At 44.2% G+C, this 19986-nt stretch overlaps 9 protein-coding genes across 9 annotated transcripts; 4 read left to right on the top strand and 5 right to left on the bottom strand.

Moving 5' to 3' along the window:
• Nucleotides 1–3026: 3026 nt before the first annotated feature.
• Nucleotides 3027–4213, bottom strand: L203_105097 (uncharacterized protein; the record flags this gene model as incomplete). The annotated part of the gene is made up of 3 exons (XM_066214470.1): nucleotides 3027–3078; nucleotides 3131–3166; nucleotides 3216–4213. The coding sequence occupies 3 exons, from the start codon at nucleotides 4211–4213 to the stop codon at nucleotides 3027–3029; spliced, it is 1086 nt and encodes a 361-aa protein (XP_066070567.1).
• Nucleotides 4214–6492: 2279 nt separating this feature from the next.
• L203_105098 (uncharacterized protein) lies at nucleotides 6493–7191 on the bottom strand (the record flags this gene model as incomplete). Its single annotated transcript, XM_066214471.1, has 7 exons — nucleotides 6493–6497; nucleotides 6560–6573; nucleotides 6627–6704; nucleotides 6765–6850; nucleotides 6899–6937; nucleotides 6987–7060; nucleotides 7137–7191. 7 exons carry the CDS (start codon nucleotides 7189–7191, stop codon nucleotides 6493–6495), a joined length of 351 nt encoding a protein of 116 aa, XP_066070568.1.
• Nucleotides 7192–7422: 231 nt separating this feature from the next.
• On the top strand, nucleotides 7423–9371 carry L203_105099 (uncharacterized protein; the record flags this gene model as incomplete). The annotated part of the gene is made up of 6 exons (XM_066214472.1): nucleotides 7423–7726; nucleotides 7777–8063; nucleotides 8116–8387; nucleotides 8438–8575; nucleotides 8634–9216; nucleotides 9267–9371. The coding sequence occupies 6 exons, from the start codon at nucleotides 7423–7425 to the stop codon at nucleotides 9369–9371; spliced, it is 1689 nt and encodes a 562-aa protein (XP_066070569.1).
• A 426-nt stretch (nucleotides 9372–9797) lies between these two features.
• On the bottom strand, nucleotides 9798–10661 carry L203_105100 (uncharacterized protein; the record flags this gene model as incomplete). The annotated part of the gene is made up of 4 exons (XM_066214473.1): nucleotides 9798–9906; nucleotides 9952–10109; nucleotides 10155–10267; nucleotides 10322–10661. The coding sequence occupies 4 exons, from the start codon at nucleotides 10659–10661 to the stop codon at nucleotides 9798–9800; spliced, it is 720 nt and encodes a 239-aa protein (XP_066070570.1).
• A 251-nt stretch (nucleotides 10662–10912) lies between these two features.
• L203_105101 (uncharacterized protein) lies at nucleotides 10913–12683 on the top strand (the record flags this gene model as incomplete). The annotated part of the gene is made up of 4 exons (XM_066214474.1): nucleotides 10913–10991; nucleotides 11046–11347; nucleotides 11395–11721; nucleotides 11766–12683. The coding sequence occupies 4 exons, from the start codon at nucleotides 10913–10915 to the stop codon at nucleotides 12681–12683; spliced, it is 1626 nt and encodes a 541-aa protein (XP_066070571.1).
• Nucleotides 12684–13145: 462 nt separating this feature from the next.
• On the top strand, nucleotides 13146–15473 carry L203_105102 (uncharacterized protein; the record flags this gene model as incomplete). The annotated part of the gene is made up of 5 exons (XM_066214475.1): nucleotides 13146–13825; nucleotides 13878–14466; nucleotides 14547–14574; nucleotides 14625–15335; nucleotides 15388–15473. The coding sequence occupies 5 exons, from the start codon at nucleotides 13146–13148 to the stop codon at nucleotides 15471–15473; spliced, it is 2094 nt and encodes a 697-aa protein (XP_066070572.1).
• A 438-nt stretch (nucleotides 15474–15911) lies between these two features.
• Nucleotides 15912–17632, top strand: L203_105103 (uncharacterized protein; the record flags this gene model as incomplete). The annotated part of the gene is made up of 8 exons (XM_066214476.1): nucleotides 15912–15982; nucleotides 16030–16108; nucleotides 16152–16168; nucleotides 16230–16522; nucleotides 16578–16903; nucleotides 16964–17005; nucleotides 17047–17393; nucleotides 17458–17632. 8 exons carry the CDS (start codon nucleotides 15912–15914, stop codon nucleotides 17630–17632), a joined length of 1350 nt encoding a protein of 449 aa, XP_066070573.1.
• Nucleotides 17633–17966: 334 nt separating this feature from the next.
• L203_105104 (uncharacterized protein) lies at nucleotides 17967–18429 on the bottom strand (the record flags this gene model as incomplete). Its single annotated transcript, XM_066214477.1, has 4 exons — nucleotides 17967–17990; nucleotides 18038–18145; nucleotides 18192–18272; nucleotides 18325–18429. The coding sequence occupies 4 exons, from the start codon at nucleotides 18427–18429 to the stop codon at nucleotides 17967–17969; spliced, it is 318 nt and encodes a 105-aa protein (XP_066070574.1).
• A 489-nt stretch (nucleotides 18430–18918) lies between these two features.
• L203_105105 (ribosomal protein L22) lies at nucleotides 18919–19756 on the bottom strand (the record flags this gene model as incomplete). The annotated part of the gene is made up of 6 exons (XM_066214478.1): nucleotides 18919–19054; nucleotides 19112–19277; nucleotides 19322–19450; nucleotides 19510–19581; nucleotides 19655–19700; nucleotides 19754–19756. 6 exons carry the CDS (start codon nucleotides 19754–19756, stop codon nucleotides 18919–18921), a joined length of 552 nt encoding a protein of 183 aa, XP_066070575.1.
• Between the last annotated feature and the right edge of the window lie 230 nt (nucleotides 19757–19986).

The raw sequence follows: 19986 nt of genomic DNA on the forward strand, positions 1-19986 counted from the left end.
GCGCGGAGGTCGATTTTGGAGAACCAGGAAGCCTCTTTGAGTCGGTCTAACGACTCCTGGATGAGTGGTAGTGGGTAGCGATTTTTGATTGTGATTTTATTGAGTTGACGATAGTCTACGCAGAGTCTCAGCGATCCATCTGGCTTTTTAACAAACCAAATTGGTGATCCTACCGGATTGGTGCTTGGTCGAATGAATCCTTTTCTCAGACTCTGTCATGATCTTGGAATTATGACAAGGAATATAGCCAATAAATGATAATACAGCTCCTTCTCCATTATTGTAGCCTTTTAGTTCGATCGCTTGAATTTTAATTAATGGTATTTTCATGACAAGATGTGATTTATAGTTTTGACGTGTGGGTTGACATATGAAACTAGATTTCAAAGATTAATAATTTGCAAAATCTGTATTCATCACATACGTAAATCACAACCAGGTAAGACGATGGCGAATCGATGAGCAAAATGTCATACAAGCCGAAGTTATTGCACTCGGCGAAGCGAACCATCCGACTTTCACCTTCATAATCCGCGTGGGTCCTATGTACTCAGTCTTGCCCGTTGATGGCTCCCTTTGCCGATGCTGGAGTAGAAAGGAAGTCATTGACATCTTGGAAGCCAAAAGACTTAGCTGAATGAACCTGAGAAAGCCATTGTTAGAACCATAATTATCAGGAGTAGCATCCCTTGTGACGTACCGTCTACGTGAGCAACGATCAAATATTCAAGCTGGAAAGAAAACGTTCTACTATGCTTGAGGCAGAAGGTGCTGTGATTGGTCGAAGCGATGGGTCCAACTGCATTGAAGAGTTGAGCCATGGCACTACAAGCCTATAGCAGCAGCGCCACAAGTATCGTCAACATATTGAGGTTGGCAACACGAACAAGTGATTAAAAGAGGAGAGGTCGCGAAAGAGGGTCACATGGATTTCGAGCTGAAGTGACAACCTGACTTTTCAGTTAGCATGCAGTCCGTTTCAATAGGCATCACACGGCATTAAAACATGAGGAAATAACTGACGGTGTACGGGAGAGGACTCAGTTCACTGCTGAGTGTAGGAGATCCACGGCAGGCGAGCTTAGAATCGATGTCGACACTGGGAAAGAAAGAGAGACTGAAAAGAAATTGGACAATGGCGGAATGTTTGCCAGTCAAAGGGTTCTACGTGAATGTGTGAATGATTTGATCCTGTGTACATATGGCATGCACATGAGAGTATATAAAAACGGTAATGACGATTACGCTAGAGTAAAACTACAAGCTATACAATTAGGCGTGCCAGTCATATGCATGCCTATCTACAATGTGCTCTGCGCTTATCCACTACTCATTCCTCGAGACCATTCTACTCGGTTTCCACTTCCACATATTCCCTATACAACTCTTTCACTCTTTCTTATTTCAACGGGGTTGGTAAGTCGGACAGGTGAAGGAGGATAAGTGCCAGGAGCGGGTTATGCGTTGGGACCCAACTGGCTTGGGGATGTCCAGTTGCCTTTTATTTCATCTATCCATATTCATTCTCTGGAGCTATGGAAAAGTTGCTGTATCTTGCATTGTCATGAATGCCATCCAACAAGCAATAGGGTGCAGCGAGCACTCCTTGAGTTACGACCGTGTGTACACAACCTATATGCAGTATGTGTGCAGGGTCGTAACCGCTCTACTATTCAGTTCGTTCAATCTGTGCACAGCTCCAGTATTAACATATAAACCACTGAAGTTTTACTAATCTGTTCCCCCATAACATATCATGCGCCAGTTCATTCATGCGTTCTAGATCACATAGTACTCTCAACCATATCTAGCATTTGCCTTAACCATTCTCCTTTCCGATAGTCTGAAGCCAGAGGCATTCTTTCTTTTTTTATTTTCCCTCCTCCGGGTTCTTTCTATAGGCCCGATTCTTGCACAGCATCGCTTTGTGAGCGAGAAGGCTGAGGACAACACGACCGCGTTGGCTCACGTGTCATGTACGGAGAACATGGCGGACATGATGACAAAGAGTTTGCCGGCTTATGTGTTTGAAAGGTTCTGTGAACCGATAGGAGTGAAGAAGAAGAATAGTGATTGATAAGGAAATTGGATCAAGGAGAGTGTGGGAATGCGCGATCCAATCGTTAATCAGGTCACGTGATGGATAACAATAATAACATTACTGATATCTACTGTACTTTATATCTCACTGTAACTATTGTTCTTTCGGGTGAGCCCTTTTTAGTTATACATATGCAAGTACTCGTTCATATCTCTGGACTCTCTTTGTCATGCAAGATGCTAAAGAGTTACCCAGTGGCCTATTCATTCAATTACATTTCGTCAGGACTGGCTTTCATAAGCTGGATTAGTGGCAGGTGGACGGAGCAAGTAGCGCGACAGTTGCCGGCTCCTTAACACCATCGCATTTCTAGGCGCCCAGGGACATTCCTTGCCTATAGGTTTCAATGGACAGTAGCATTATCCGAATCAAGCCAGAAGATGGTTTTGAATGAAGTATTTCCTATCAACTTTTTCTACATGTTTTGTATGACACTCGGGAATGTGCAAAATCGTGTAACAACTGGTTGATGAATTAACTAGGCGCTCGACTCCGATCGTCAAGGGGACTATACCGGCGTTTTATTGCCATGTTTCTTGGTTTGGCTAGATGTACGATTGCCGTCCGGTCATGAACAATAAGTCATAACTTCTTTAATCTGTGTACGCAACTAATGTTTATTGTGTCAGACCACATTCTTGCTTTACTATGTTGCTTTACTTCGTTCTCTGTACAGCTTTAGAATAGATATATAATATAGAACATCTTCATAGCTTTCTCCTTAGAGATGAATCATACGTCTCAGCTATAACTTACCAATTACTTCCAAGTCTATTCTACTATCCTAAGAACCAACCTTATCAGCTCTACCTATCAATATTCCAAGGTCAGAGACACCATCTTCATCTACATATATCATCTCCATCCATCTATATCATCTACATCTGTCTATTCTACTTCTCGAGAAGTCTCATCATACCCATATCTAACACGTCTTGTATTCCATCTTTTTTTTCTTTTTTTCTCTTTTTCTTTCCCTAAAACAAAAAAGGGATCAAGATCTAGAAACACGTACATGACAAGACCCACCTTTCTATGCATCCGTCCTCGTATTCTAATTCCCAGCTAAACACCTCCTCATCAATCACTCGTCCCTTCCATCACGACAACAAACCTCCCCTCGGCCTTTGCCTGCCCCCAAAGCTTCCCACCCGCCTCGGTGCCAGCCTCAGCATCTTCCAGCCTGACCCTCACCACCTCTCCTCTCGCCACGTCGCAGCCCTTGAGCACCGCCACCATACCTCCCAGCTCCGCCTCCATCTGCTCCGCCGTCCAGCTGCCCGCCCCGCTGCCCCGAATTGTCACATCCCGACCCCGCAGCGCCGCCGCCGGGACGCCTGGGGCGGCCGCGTCTGGACCTGCCACCGCTCCAATCGATATCCACGTCAGCGCGCTCTTGGTCTTGGCCGTCGCCGCGAGGAAGGCTCCCGGCCAGGGGCCCCAGAGGTAGTCCAGCACCACGCTCGCGTCCGCCGCAACCGACCAGTCCGTCTCTGAGGGCGGGTCGCGCAGGACCACCCTGGCGTCCAAGCCCTCAACCGCGCTCAGCTTGTCCTCGTTGCGCGCCGCGCCAATGATCCGCCCCGCCCCTTGAGCCCTCGCCGTCCTGACAGCCATCCTCCCGCTCGCGCCTGTCGCCCCCACGACCAGACACGACCACCCTGTGCTCTTGACAGCGTCACCCGCGCGGTATCGCAGCGCCATCCAGCTGCTCATGATTGGGTTCATCATCGCCGCCGCATACGCAGGATCCACGCCCTCAGGCAGCTCCGCTATGCAGGTACTGCGCACGTTCACGTACTCCACCATGGTGCCAATCTCGCTCGCGTGCTGGCCGCCCGTCGCCTCGCCCAGCAGCGAGAAGTAGACCGCGCGGCCGCACGACGTGTCGACGCCCACGCCGTCAACGCCCGGCGTATGTGGGAGCGTGCGAGAGGAGTAGTGGCGGCCAGACGCGCGCGAGCGGACGAGTTGATGCACACCTGCCGCGAGCACGCGGATTTGTATTGCGGAGGAGCCCGCCGCTGGAGCCGGAGGTTTCGCAGCATCGACAGCCTTGGCTCCCTGGCTCCAGTCAAGCACCTGTAGCGCTCTCATCTGGCTCGACGCCATCGTGGCCCTGTGGTGTGTCGAGGTCGCTGAGTATGATAGCGTCGATGGAGCAGAGTCCTCGAGATAAATGGCTGCGACCGGGGTACGTGTGTATGTATGCAATCCGCAGTGTGTCGCTCGCCCGTTGGCCCCTCGGTAGGTAAGATGCTGGTAGTAACGGCGCGGTGTGTTAACGATGTGTCAACGATTCAGCCCGTTTATATGGATAGCATATGGTGGTACGAAAGAGAAAAGCTGGGTCATTTTAAGCCGCAGCTAAGTGTGATGAATACGGACTTCCGACTAATGTCCGCACTTACTTTCTTTATTCCTACTTAGTCATTTCCGCCGCGGTACAGGATATCTGGCCTTCATTTGTACATCCGCGGTTCTCTGTTTCTTTCTTACATATATATACTGGACTTTCTCTCTATAATTGTTCTCCAGTGATGTATCATACGTCTTATCCTACATCAACCTTTACTTATTGTTCTTATCTGTTCCTCCTCCAATATTGTTAAGTCAGAGACATCCATTCATCTATCTATCTTCAGGTCTTTTATCAACAACAATTCAACCAACTCAGCTATACCAACCTTCCATTCGTGACAAAGTGTTTGAATGCTGTTTTCTGGATTGAGCAGACTAGGCGTGTAACACTGTTAAAATTTCTCTTAATGGTCGGTTTAAATGCTACATCTTAGATACTTGAACGTGTTCTTCCATTTTCATCATCTGTGCTCAACGCGATCGCTTTACTGATGAATTGGATCCCACTTTTGAGCATCATCCAAATTCTCGCCACTGCGACTTGCTTATGTTTTTATGGGGAATCACTAGCTACTCTATCGATATGCAATACGAGAAGCAGGATAGAAAAGGAACGAGCAAACAAGACAAAGTAAAGTGTTTCTGACTTCACATCGTTGAGTTGATTTTAATCGACTGGTTTGTGATTATGCACCATGTCTGTCTGTAAACAACAAAACACGGTTGTGCAAATCAGTGTGCAGAGTTTTCAAAGTATTTGAGATCATATCAATTATATCTTTCCCAACAAAAACTTGATTAACAGATGACGAACAAAGAACTGAATCGAAAGAATGATGTCTTAGTAAAAGTAGAGTTGTCTGGAGCAATCATTAAATGGTGAGTTGAAGAGAAAACAAAAAACTATAAATGCTTAGCCAAAAAAATTGACGGTCTCGTCCCGGGATTGAACCGAGGACCACCCCCAAAGTTCCTTCGAAAACCTCGTAAGAACCCTAAGAGGGCATGCTACCACTGCACCAACGAAACGGCTCTGCCACCGATGACCAGTTAAAAGTTGATCAAAATGCAGAATATATAATATGTTTTTCTGAATTAGATAACAATACAAAATGCCTTTATATAACAAAACAACATCATTAAACATAAAGCAGATCATAGATTCATGAAACAATATGACGGGGTAATCACAGAACGAGTCACAAAACGGAAAAGAGACTATAGGGACTAATTTCTAACAGGGCGTTGTTTGGCTTGATTCATTAAAATTGGTTCGTTCGTTCGTCAACATATACAAAACTGCCATCTTCTGTCTCATCAGAATTGAATATATTGTATACTATATTCGAACGTAATATTCTATAACATGGGCCACATATCCTAAGCATAAAATATAATTGAATATGGTAATCAGATGTCATGAATAGAATCATGGAATCCTTAATCCAGGAATAACTAACAGAATTCTTCATGTTAATTATTAGTATTACTGTTGGTTATATCAACTGATGGTAGCTTATTGTACAGCTCGTTCAACGCTGCACAGATCCATTAATGACATATATAAATCATTGAGGTTTACTACTTGTTCCTCAGTGATGTATCGCACGTAAAATCATACATAAACTTACATTCTTCTAAACAATAATATTATCGTTTCCAATCCTCTTCTCAATAGTTCTCAAGTCCGAGACATCTTCTCCTCTACTTCCTTCTCTTTTGGATCCTCCTATCGATCCGCGTCTTACACCAGACACCCAAGTTATAGTCGAAATGTCCACCTTCTCATTTGCCTCTCCTAAAGCACAGGAAGTAAAGTTAGTGACAAATATTCACTTAGAAAGAAGCACTAACCGGTTAAATAATACAAACCCAGCGTTGAGATAAGTAGCTTTTTCATGGCAGTCAATTGATAAGCAAATTAATCCAAGCAGTGATAAGTATCAATAGCATACTCACCATAGACTAGCCATACGCAGTAAGGCCCTAGAAACCACGTTGTGCTCAACGGTGTGTTAAGCTTGTGCATTTCAATCTTAGTGGTTGGTCTATCAGCTTGCAAAAGAAAACAAGGAGCATCCTCTTGATTTTACTTACGGTCATTGTGAAGACTGTTCCAGTTAGGACAAGGATTTCTGCTAATGCAAGTAGTTTTTGTTTCCACCCAAAGAAGATTGGAGTCCATAACAAATTCAGGCCTAGCTGTACATAGTACAATTGAAGAGCACGACCTGCTAGAGCACTGTGATGTACAGATATAAGCCTTATCCAAAGCTCATCAGCTCTCATTGTGATGACGTACGTTTCAGATGGCAATGAAGCCTGGTCAAAAGCTTCAACAACCAAATGAGAAGCATAACCCATTAATCCATATAAGATAGTCCAAACCTTCAAGCTTCAATAACGTAAAGTGCGCCTGTCACGAAAAATGCTCACAGGCCCAAAAGCTTGTCTCGGAGGGTTGCCAGGCGGAGGCTTCATAGTCTACAACACGTAAAAAAAAAGTTTTCACAACTGTGCTTACAGTGAACCACTGGCTTCTCGATGAGCGCCCAGTCAGATAACCACTTGAAGCACCAAGTCCAATAGGTAGCCCTACTGCGAGGGATCAGTCGATTTTCTATTTCTGTATTGTACATTTGACAACTGAGGCCACATTGATTTGGATACTGACCGGCAAGAATAGGATTTCTAGCCACTGACAGCATAATTTCTGGAAGGGGCGACATTATTTTACATGTATTTCTCACTTGCTATACAATAAAACGTAAATAACATTCACATCTACTCATAAATGACTCCCATTTCTGTCTCAATAAATGACGTAAAAGTATGAGGGAAAACCCTGTATTACGTAAATTAATTTCAATTTGCTGCACCATTCATTTTCTTCATCATTGTAGTTATTATTTTTCTCTTGCGGCAGCTTCTTGGTCTTTGATTTGAACAACATTCTCATTATGGGCAAGCGCCCAGACTATGGATACATCGATCAGGCAGAGCCTGACTTGGCCGATCCACAAAAGTCTCGACTAGATATATCGCTTGATGCAAGATCGCATTCCATCAATGACTATGCAAGCGGCTCCAACACAAGCAGTATCCATGCTAATCAACCTTCCGACTTTGAAAACTCCGCTATTGGAATGAATATGATTGACATTGAGGAAAAGTCAAATAATGGTACTTCATCCTCATCTGAGGAGCTTTACGATAAGGGTGATTGGGATATCGATGATGAAGACTGGGAGTTAGCGGACGGAAGTGCGTCAGTCCCCATCTCTTGTATCACTCCTGTTCATATAATTTTGTAGATTTTACCAAGCAATATAACCGTGCAAGACAACAAAAAGCTGCTACTTGCGGCGCTGGCCCTCTACCAGCCAGCAATCAACTGTCAAAGAGCAGTAGTCAAACATTGTCAGCTCACGGAGGCGTCACTACCAATCCGAAAGCATCTTCCGAGAAAAAGGACAGAGATAAAAGTGACCGTGCAACACAAGAACAGGTTCTTGATGCACGTACCCGCCTCATCCTGACTGGTTTAGTGAACCGCGGCGAGATAAGCAAAACGGAGAGATGTATAAGCACAGGCAAAGAAGTAAGTTCTTGCCTTTGTTTATAGCTCAATTGGCTAGGAGCTGATGTTTCAGGCTAATGTATACTTTTCTGCGCCTAATCGTGCTGTCAAGATCTACCGTACTTCGATTCTGGTTTTCCGCTCTCGTCAAAATTACATACTAGGGGAGCAACGATTTCGAGGAGAGTATATCTCCTCTCGGAATCCTCGCAAGATGATTCGTGTCTGGGCCGAGAAAGAGCTGCGAAATTTGAAACGTTTGAGACAGGGTGGTGTACGAGCACCCACTGTATATGAGTGCAAGGAGAATGTACTTGTCATGGAATTTTTGGGGAATGATGGCGTGTAAGCGGATTCTCAAAATTGTATTTTTTGAAAGCTAAAATTCGTTCTAGTGCTTCACCACGCTTGAAAGATGCGGAGATTGAATCGGAGCGTCTTCCTGATTTGTACGTTGAATTGATGATCACTACGCGGCGGATGTTCCAAATTTGCCATTTGGTACATGCCGACCTAAGCGAATACAACATTCTGTAAGTCAACATTTCTAATAACGCCCCTATTCACAACACCTAACTGATTATCAATTAGTTTACATAACGAACATCTGTATATAATCGACGTTTCCCAGTCTGTAGAACACGACCATCCTCAAGCTTTTGATTTCCTCCGCTCTGATTTATCGAACATAGAGGAGTTCTTTGGTCGTAGAGGAATTCGAACTCTAGGCCTGCGGCGGTCTTGGGAATTTGTCGTCAGCGAAGTCATTGGGTGTGGTCCTAATGAGAATTTAGGTAATGAAGGCGAGATAAAGTTACGTGACATCGTGTCTGAATGGATCAAAACCCCGTCCGATGAGTCAGACGATGCTGTGTTCATGAACTCGTATATTCCTCGTACCCTTGCAGATGTTTACGATCCAGAGAGAGATGTCGATGTTCTGAAAAACGGAAAAGGAGATGATCTCATATATGCTGGGATCACAGGACTGAAGCTAGCGTCGCCATGTCTCTCGTCAACTGCTGTCGACGAAGACGAGGATGGATTGTTTCAGAACGACATTGTTGCCATCCAACCCAAAGCAGATGAAATAACGATGACGAAGGTTGTTGACATTGGCTATGAGGGACAGAAATCTCGTGGTTTCCGCCATGAAGATAGAGATTTAAAAAAGGTGAGTTTTCTTCCCATTCGATTGATGGGTAGCCTAATTGAGCCATACAGGAACGAAAAAAAGCAGTAAAGGAAGGAAATAGAGAAAAACGCAAGCACAAGATGCCCAAAGCTGAGAAACAACGACTAGTCAAGAAATCGTCCGCTCGAAATTAACTGTTCCCGTCGTTTTGATACTATGTTTGATTTAGAATGCTGCCATTCTGTGGATTTTCATAACTATTCATAATTGTGTCCGAGGATGTATCTCACATAAACAAGGAAACAAATAAGCAGATCACTGAGTATAATGACAAGTCTGTACATGCAGTAGGTGGTGTCGTAAACAACGATCAAGCTAGGTGTTACTTTTGGCTTTTGTTTTTCATATGATGTTTTTGTTGAAATGCAAGATTAGGCTTCTTGATAGGCCACAGGATGTCAAATCTTGCAATGATATTGGGTCGTGTTAATAAGTGATTGTGGTCCTTTGAGAGAATGGAGAAGGAGGGCGTGAGGCAACGGGGGTGACAGGGATGTCGTTACTAACAGCGAAATGGAATCTTAAACGGTGAAGCTATTTGTTAGCCAAGAATAATCCTATCACAAACTTACAATAGGCAACTTGGGGAAAAGGACAAAAATAAGGGCGACAAAGTTAAGGGCGAATAATACATAGTCGTAACGGGTATAATGAGTAGAAATAAGGAAGCTGCTGCTGTCAATGATGTCTCGTAGACAATATCACACAACTTACAGCCCAATAGGCACGCTTGTCAACCACTTCTTAGCAGGCGTATACTGTGCTCCAGAATCAATCTGCTCCCACAAAGTGAGATCATCATATGCCCCAGAGGTAGTCATAGTTGACTCAAAGGGAAGACCAGTAACATGATGAAACATGATGAAAGAAAACTAAAAAAGATGAGCTTTGTATGTGAAGTAGACAACTCATCTCACAGTGATATAGCTAAGATTGACAATCGTCCAACTAACATCTTGAGTCATGCCAGGTATAGCATCTACTAGCAACTTGCCACAGAAGATAAGGACAGGGTGGATTAGCCATGCTCCTAATGATAAACGTAAGCGGTAGCTGAAGTTGTCCGTTATCACTATTGACTTGCCTGGAGCATTCACCCATGCGGCGTTTTCATTATTACCGACGCCAAGCCTGTCAACGACAGTGTTGAGGTCATCGCCACCAACTTCGGTGACGGTCACTAAACTAGAACTTCTCGCACGGCCCTTACTACCTCGAACCTGCGGCGAAGGAGATTTTGAGTTGGTTTGGAGAAGGCTTGGACTACGAGAATGGGGGTTGGAGGAGTAAGAACGTATCATGACAGAACGGGATGATTTCAGCATTGGTGCAGCCAAGGTGTCTAAAGTGGCATCTTCGGGGATTGGTTGTGAGACAGATCTCGAACGCGTAGGAGTCACCAACGCCACTGCAGGTGAAGGCATGACAACTGTATAGAAGTTTGAAGAAAGATAATGATTGTTGATTGACAGAAGCTAGATAATAATCGAATCACTACAACAGCGCAGTCACAAAGAAGGCGGAGGACGCCGACCCTGGAAAAATGATAATTCTGGCTCCGCTTCGTAGGTTGGACATTCCTTGATGTGTCATTTGTTTGTACTTTTTGTTACAATAGTGGAGGCTGGAAAGAAAAATGAAAACTCATTCTAACGAAATTTAGACATCAGCTACAATGCTTAGGCTCTGCCATTCTTGCCGAGCAGGCGCACTCAACGCAAGAGGGAGGCTTGTCACTACTGCTGCTATCTCAGGTAATAAGCACGTCCATTCCGTCCATTGTCAAAGGTCTAATGTCTATCTTTCAGAACTACCTCCAAAGCAACCACGAACGACACTATTCAAAAGCAATGATAAACGCAGTGGCGAAAATAAGCTCAGATTGTCTTCTGTTCTGCAAAAATTGACCGTCTATAAATCTGAAGAACGCTCTCCTACGCCATTAGCATACATAAACATTATTCAAGCTGCCAGTGATTTTGCATTAGCTCACAACACCGAAGGAGATGACTCTGAAAACCTCGGTTTTCAGGTAGCTCTGGCCGCGTGGGAGGACGCCAAAAAAGGAGGATTAGAGCTGGGTCAGGAAGGTATCGATGCCATGATGGGCGTGAGTGAATGATTCCCTTTTTTCAGCCTATGATTGATTGTTACCAGTTTGGTATCGTTTACCCTCACCTTCTTCCCTCTCTTCTACTGTATTCTAAATCGCGCCGGGCTTCTACCTATAATGTGATGGCCAGAATTTCAGCATCCAATTATGAAGTTGAGCAAATGATCTATATACTGGAGAGCATGTCACAACAAGGCTTTATGGCTAATACAAACATTTTGAAACATTCTATACGCTCAGCCTGCGAATGGGGGTATCCTCGATTAGCTCTCCAAATTGCACAAAGATCAGAAGCCGAGACAAAGTCTGGTCTTCGTTTAGACAAAGATTCTTGGGTTCAAATACTCATCGCTAGTGCTGACAGCCACTATGTAAGTTTTGATCTATTCGTAATTCGCTTGCTCATATGCGACAGTTACATGGTATTGAACAATCATGGGATCGCGTCAAGTCTAGTTATACTCCTGATGAAGGTCTCATTCTTTCCATGCTTCATGCTGCAGGAAGATGGGGACGTCCTGATTTTTCCTCCAGCATTCTTCAACTTCTTTCTGGTCCTCCTCAAGAACATCACCTTGCTCCTCTTTTAGAAGCTTTCTGTAATGCAGGCGAGGTTCCCAACGCATTTCAAGTCCTCACTACAATACGCGAAGCTGGCCTCGAACCTACTATGTCCACAGTCCAGCCTATTGTGGCAGTCTTGAAATCCGTTGAAGTTATCGATCAAGCTTTTTATACACTCGAGGATATGCACAAAGCCGGCAAAACTGTGGACATTACTGCGCTTAATTCTGTGATAGCCGCAAGCACTGCACTCCGCGATTTACAAAGGACAAGAGCTACCCAAATGGCTGCAGCGGATCTTGCTTTAGTACCCAACCTCGATACATACAATTTAGTCTTGCAGTGTTGTGCTGCAATTGAACACCGACCTCTTGGAGATGTTTTGCTTTCCGAAATGACAACTCAAGGCATCTCAGCAAATGCTACAACATATGAACACATGATTCGCCTTTGTCTCACACAGCCTTCTTATGAAGACGCATTCTATTACCTCGAAAAAATGAAAGCAGACGGTTTCAAACCTTCCTATGATGTGTATACGGCTTTAATAGAGAAGTGCGTGGCATTAAGTGACAGTAGATGGAGACTCGTAGTGGAGGAGATGCGGACAGTGGGATACAAAATTGACAATAACTTGCAGGAATTCATCAATTCTGGTGGTCGACGGGTTGAACGTAGAGACGACACTAGGCAGCGACGGACAACGGATGAGATGGTGGGAAGTAAGAGACGCAGTTGGATCCAGCAAGCAGTCAAAAGCATGCAATGACAGAAAGCAGAAAATCTGAACAAATGCATAACCGTCGTCTCCAATAGTGCATCCTAACGTGTCCAGATTGACAACTAAGCACGCAAGACATTGAAGGTTTTTTTCCGGGCTCCCGCAAGGCAATACATTTCTTTTTTATATGGCTTATACTTTAAACATGCGGTATGCCACGTGGGACGGCATACATTGTATCTTTGACTTACTAGACACTCTATACACGCATCCTGTGATTGCTGCTGAATGCACCTCGTCTCATGTGTTTCAAAAAAAAAAAAACAATATGACAGGAACTAGAATGAGAGCTGATTGGTACCGAATTTGTAGACCAATTTGGCGTTGCCCTTGATGATATGAAATGGAAAAAAAAAGTAATAAATGTTAAATGAATTCATTTTACATTCGTAGGTATTTATTTTCTTTTGTCAAAACTGTCTTTTGTTTAATCTACTGACTATACTCACCATGCCAGAACACCGGGAACAGGCAGTTGTCCAGAAACTACAGAACCTGCATCTAGAAAGCACCTTGCCATACGGCCCTCAGCTTCAACATCCTCAACAGCTTCCTCAGCCTCAGCTCTATCAGCCGCCTTATGCTCAACCATATACACCATATCAGCACTTTCAGAATCCCTATCCACATTATGTCTCCTATGGAATATACCCCGAGCACTTGGTATGGCAGGGAGCGCCTGGCTCTGAACAGACATCCCCTGTGAATATGTCCAATCAAGCATTTGGTATGTGGACAAACTCGCCAGTCAATCCGGTTAATGCGCCTCCTTTTCTTACGCGACCATCAAGACACGAATCAGTTGATGAGTATTCCGGTTTGCAAGGTGCACCTTCTGGCCACTACAGCGGGCAGAGTTCTTATGGCGACCCATCGTCTGCCTGGGCATCATCCAGGCCACCTACATTCGGATTCTATACCTCTTATCAACCCCCATTGACAACAGCGGAAACCGTGATGCAGCCCTCAGAGTGGAACGGTTCCCCTGTCTATCCTTATAGCTTGAATATGGCTTCGGTCGGTGGTGGTTCGAAACTGAGCCCGACAGATCAAAAAGAGCCCGAGAGAAAGCCTTATCACCCTCAGCCGCCTTCTCATCGAAGCGATTGGGTGATGTGGGTTGGCAATGTGTGCGTGCTTGTCCTTGTAGCATGACCCTTGATGAGCTGACTATGGGTGTAGTCCAAACAATACATCGCATGAGGAGCTCTGGCATTTCTTTAATATGATTATACCAACAACCAACAGCGAAGCAGATGCAGAGCCTTGGCGTGGCCCTTCGTCAATTTTTCTTATTTCTCGTTCCTCGTGCGCCTTTGTCAATCTTTCATCTCAAGTTGATCTTGACAGGGCAATCGCTCACTTTAACGGCAAAGTGTTGCGCCCTTGGGATCCCCGCTGCCCCAAGATGGTGTGTCGTGTAAGACGCAAAGATGATGATCTTCGTTCTGGCGTGGGGGCGCAGCGTGGTACTGGGATGCATCGTGACTGGGTGAAGAAGCAAAAGGAGCAAGAAAAAGTCGCGAGTCAATCTGCTGTTTTTGCGTCGGCTGCCTCATCGGACACTAGTGTCCTCAAAGTAACTAAAACGTCAGGAGAGATGAAAGACCCGGAAAGTTTTTCGGCGAAGGAAGATGAGCAAACTGGCAAAGACGACCAACAAGTCAAAAATGAACATAAAGCGTCCACTGGAAGCTATGCGAGTACCAATTCAAGCTTCCTCATTAAACACTTTCCTCGTCGAATTTTTATACTGAAGAGTCTTACAACGGTAAGTCATAATTAAAAAAACTCTGACACTAACGACTGTAGGCTGAATTAGAAGAGAGTGTCAAAACTGGGATGTGGAAGACTCAACGTCATAACGAGCCAATTTTGGGTATGAGTTGCTACACTTCTTTTTTGCTATGTCTGACTTAAACCTTGTAGATCAGGCATTTAAAACATCGCAGGCTGTGTTTCTCATTTTTGGGGCCAATAAATCTGGAGAATTCTTCGGTTATGCTCGAATGGTGGAGCCAATCAACAAAGAACAAAGCAAAAAACAACAATCATACATTGGCACTACAATGAGAAGATCTTCAACAGCCGAATCTGATCGCTTTCTCCTCTCTCCCTATCATAGTCGAGTGACTACACTGTCTCCTGGTGAACTTGGGCCTCGTGGAGATTCGTACTTTCATCCCATGGGTCATCGTAAAACAGATCCGCCAAAGGTTCCAAATCATGCTGCCGGAGGCAGTTCTATGTTCGACCTTCCTGTTTTGGATGAATCAAGGGCACATACATTTGATCCAAAAACTCTTCAGCGTGATAATGTTTCTTCAATGACCACCACTTTAACCAAGGCAGCTATGTCTGATATTGAAAAGAGCTCAACAGCTTTATCACAAAGAGCTGAAGCTCTTGAGGACAAGACAACCTGTAAACAAGCCTCCCTCCTCTCATCGAAGGAGAACGCCAAGAGAGAGAAGCAGGATGCCCAGGAAGAATTTGCTCAAGATGGGTGGGGTCATGTATTCCGAATTGAGTGGCTCAAGATTGCCCCTCTTCCATTCAATCGCACATGTCATTTACGGAATCCTTGGAATGCGGAGAGGGAAGTGAAAGTATCACGAGATGGTACTGAAGTCGAACCTTGTTGGTATTTTCACGCATCTCCAGTATACTGCTAATGACTGATTACGAATAGCTGTCGGTTTACAGCTCATGGCAGAATGGGACAAATCAGACATTGCTCCACGTATCTCGCCTAATCTAACACAATCTTTTTCTTAATGATCTCTTTAATGCTACTCAAATAATTATGTTTTATTGCAGCACAAATACATGCATCCAGTGTCCATTATATCATGAGTATCTATCTGAGCATAGTATGGGCTATTTGTGTTTGATCCTATACATGTATGCATCCTCAATAGTACGTTTGGCTGTATGATCTGCACTGTTGTGACCCGTTAGACACGATTGGCATAAGAAAGCAGTATCGAAATTCTGTCAATGATCACAAGGTCACATCTAGTATAAACTCTTGTTTGTATATTGGCAAGCGGAAACCCATAGATTTGCTGATGTACAACCGGATCAACATAACCGGCGAAATAAGAAAGGCCAACTTCCGTTGCTGTAATTTGTAACAAAGATAACATTTGCAATTTTATTACTGTTAAGATTATAAATAACTGCATTCGATACATTCTTCATCCCAAGTCAGGAATGTTCTCCGAGATGGGCGTCACCACAATGGTGATTGGTATGTTTGTGACCGGCTGCGCCAACAGTCTTCTGTGAGTTATGATTGAGGTTTTTGGATAACACGGTAACAGCCACCTAGCTCTAAATATCAAGATATGGAATGTGTTGAGAACTGCGACCCAAATGCGGCTGGTCTTCCCATTAAATTTGAACAACCAGTGAGTCTCGTATTTGAATATATGTAGTGCTTACCAGCGATAGGTATGGCAGACACTCAAGTGAGTCAACTACATAATTTGTTTCCTTCATCAGTGACGGTTGGTTGCTAAATCTTTGCAGTATGTTTATAGGCGAATTTTTATGCTTTATTCCGCTGTTATGGACACGATACAATTCTCAAAAGAAGACGCAATTTGATCCTCAAGCATCTCTGCTTTCACGTATAATTAGACACCTGCCGTTCAAACCCATGTCTGTTAACGAATCAAACTCTTATACGCCAGTCCATGAAAGCGAAGCATCCAACATGAACGAATGCAACGTAGAGGAAGAAGAGGAGGGCAGCATCTTGGCTGATAACCAGCTGAGCGGTTGGAGAGTGTGCTGGATGTGGCTCCCTGCCTTCTTTGACAGTGAGTCGTGAGATTGTGTATATGGTCTGTTCACTAAATTGCATCACTATTTTAGTTTGCGGGACGACGCTCATGAACGTGGGATTAATTATGACGCCTGTCTCCATCTATCAAATGACTCGGGGCGCATTGGTTCTCTGGGTAGGCGTATTGTCTGTCATATTTCTGCGACGACACTTGTGGTTATATCAATGGACAGCTCTTGTAATTGTTACATTGGGTGTCTGTCTGGTTGGACTATCAGGAAGCGTGGTCAAAAAAGTTGTCAGCGATCCTGTTGAGCTCTTTGCCATCGCCGCTCGACCGGCCGATGATCCCGCCCGTGTCGCTGTTGGCGTTACTCTCATTCTTTTTGCGCAGATATTCACTGCAAGTCAATACGTATGTCTTGACTGGGGCTGTTCATGACAATATTTTGATGCTGATTATCCATCTTCACAGGTCATTGAGGAGAAGATCATGGCCAGATACAAAGTTGAACCAGTGGTGAGTAAACCGACTTGCACTGAGTGCTGATATTGCAGAAAGCCGTAACATTGGAAGGCTTCTTTGGCCTGATAACCACACTTGTTGGAATGCCTCTCTTACATTTGATGTTTCACGATCGCTCGCCCTACTTTGATGTCCCTCGTGGCTGGCATCAGATTACTTCCACTCCCACTGTCTTTTGGTCATGTTTCGCGATCATGTTTTCGATTGGATCCTTCAACTTTTTTGGCCTCAGTGTCACTCACCAAGTGAGCGCCACCACTAGGAGTACAATTGATACTTGCAGAACGCTAGGAATATGGATAGTCAGCTTGATTTTAGGCTGGGAATTTTTGGTATGGCCAATCTCATTACTGCAAGCGACCGGTTTTGGAATGCTTGTGTGAGTTTATTGTTCACCATGCCTATACAAATGTTGACTTCCGCCTGCTAATCTTTGCCCTTAGTTATGGCACATTTGTCTTTAACGGTCTTTTAAAACCTCTACTGTTCCCTCCTCCCTCAAGTGTCCATTTACCTCATGAGCCCGAACTTGAAGAGACTGGAGATGTACCGGCTGCAGGGGCACAAGGGCGGACCGGCTACGATGTCATGCCGAATGACGAGCAACGGGTCAATTGATTTCCAATTTACAATACTCGTACAAAACGTTTATAATTAGTGGTGTGCCATTATGCAAATAAATGCATAATCGCATGATTTGACATGTTGAGCGGCCATTAGCTATATAGAATCATTGTACTAGGAGGCACAACACGTTCATTGATGCAGAGTCTTGTCCCCTACATGGTTTTGAAAAGTTCTTCACCATGCGTTGCTGCTACAATCTTCATGAAACGATGGGAATGAGATCAAGGCATAAAGAACATAAACTCTTTTCGTAATCAATGTCACAAAAGCAAGTGAATACTGACACTTGACAGCACAACCTTGTCAAAAGTAACCAGGAGGGTAATTACTTTACAGAGTAGTCAGCCATCTATGCTTTGTTATCAGACGAATATAATTGCCAGTGAAAACACAAACCTGTTGGTACGTGCCGCTGCTATTGCTAAATAACCTATCTGCTTCAGTCGCTTCTAGCTTCTTCTTATGAATATGGGTAGTTGGAGGTTTAAGATAATTATCAAATCCCTAAAAACATCAGCTTTTATAGATTAAATAATCGCCGTTGATAAACTTTGATAATGTTGCCTCCTGAAGTAGCAGTCTCTTCAAGGTAGCTGCTCTCAAAGAGAAAAATGGATCGCTCAAGGTCAGCCTGCATTACAAGTGTTAGATTATTCACATAAAGAGAGACGAATCAATCTCACTAGCGATGCATCAATCGCCCTTTTTTTCTTTTGTGCAGCTTCAAGATCGGCTAAGGCAACAGCCTGAGCTTTTTTTGCATCGATAGGAGGACCAGAATTGCTCATTGGCAAGATAGCAGGATTGAAAGGTTAAACATAGAGTCAAATACCACAAAGTGAATTGAGAGGAACAACAATTTGGAGGACATTACGTAATAAAAAGTGTTACACTGAGCTATTTGAAAATTGTTCAAAGAATGGACAACCTGTAACTGACGATAAACAGTTCGCCCAGACACCTTAACAATAGACAGCTTGTTTAGATACAATTCCCAAGCTTGCGAAATGCCCTGACATAATCGCAACATGCTCAATGAGCCAAGACAGATATTTACTTGGATTGTTGGCAATCAATCAAGTAGATGAACAAAGTCACAACAGAGAAAAGAGAGGAAAGCAAGCGATGAGAGGGAGAGCGCTCAGAGATAAGAGATCAGCATACACCCCAAGAGTTTGATCCAAATTCAAAAGGCACATAATCTTGCAGCTTTTTTCTTGTTCTCAGCGATAAATGCCATCCATCACATCGCACAACCAGTTCCTAGTCAACGCTATTTAAGCCTCAATAGCGGCAACAGTCTTTCCTTTCTTGGAACTGGAAATAGTGTCGAGGTCCTTGGCGCGAGGAACTTCGGAAGAGGGAGTGGAAAGAATGATCTCAATGTGACAAGGGTGGCCCTGGTAAGGGTTACTAAAAGAATGAACGCACATCAGTTGCTAGTGATAGATTAAGACGCTAATGGCTTACATTCGGCCATGGGCACGGTAAGTCCTCCTTCTGGTCTTGGGGGCCTGTTGAACGACAATGTTTTTGATGATCAACTCTTCAACGTCAAGATCTTTGGCATCGGCGTTGGACTCAGCGTTCTTGAGAAGACGCAAGATGAATTTGACAGACTTCTCGGGCCATCGACCTAAGAAGATTTAGAGAATCGAAATTTCGAGAGAGATTATTTACCTTTGGTGGTCTTGAACTGCTTGGCCTGGGAAGCGCGACCAATACCGCCAGCAAACCGTCGGAAAGGCACAACCTGCTTGTGGTCCTGAACGTCGGCAAGGTAGATGTAGGCCTTTTTCAAGTTCATGCCTTGAAGACCATCCTTAGTTTCCTTATCCCTAGCTGCCATGCTGAACCATTGAACTCACCAGAGAGAACAGCAGCCACCTCTCGCATGTTCTTGAAGTGAGTTCGGAGATACTCGCCCCGAGCCTTGGCGACTACAGCATCATACTCCCATCAGCTCTTATTCTCATTCTCATTCCACATATGCTCATCTCCTCTTCTACGCACACTTTTCGGGGTTGCTAGCGGCAATGTGGGCGGAGGCGTATCGGACCTAAGGCAAGCAGTGTGAGCTGGTGATTCATGCAATTCTCGTGTATGACTGACCATTTTTACTGCGTTCAGCCTTTTGAGGGATGAAGAGAAAGCGCCATATTGACGATTTGTGCAAAACTAGCCGAGAAGGGCCGGAACCAATTTCGGGATTTCGAGCTGAACGAAACTCGCCGACTTGGCCAATGAAAGTGGCATTTTTAACATCTTCGAATTATCTTGGGTTTACGTAAGCGTTGATAATGTATTTGTATATCATAATGAAAATCAATGCATTTTTTACATTC

The sequence above is a fragment of the Cryptococcus depauperatus genome, chromosome 6 (assembly GCF_001720195.1).
Source record: "Cryptococcus depauperatus CBS 7841 chromosome 6, complete sequence".
Lineage (NCBI taxonomy): Eukaryota > Fungi > Basidiomycota > Tremellomycetes > Tremellales > Cryptococcaceae > Cryptococcus > Cryptococcus depauperatus.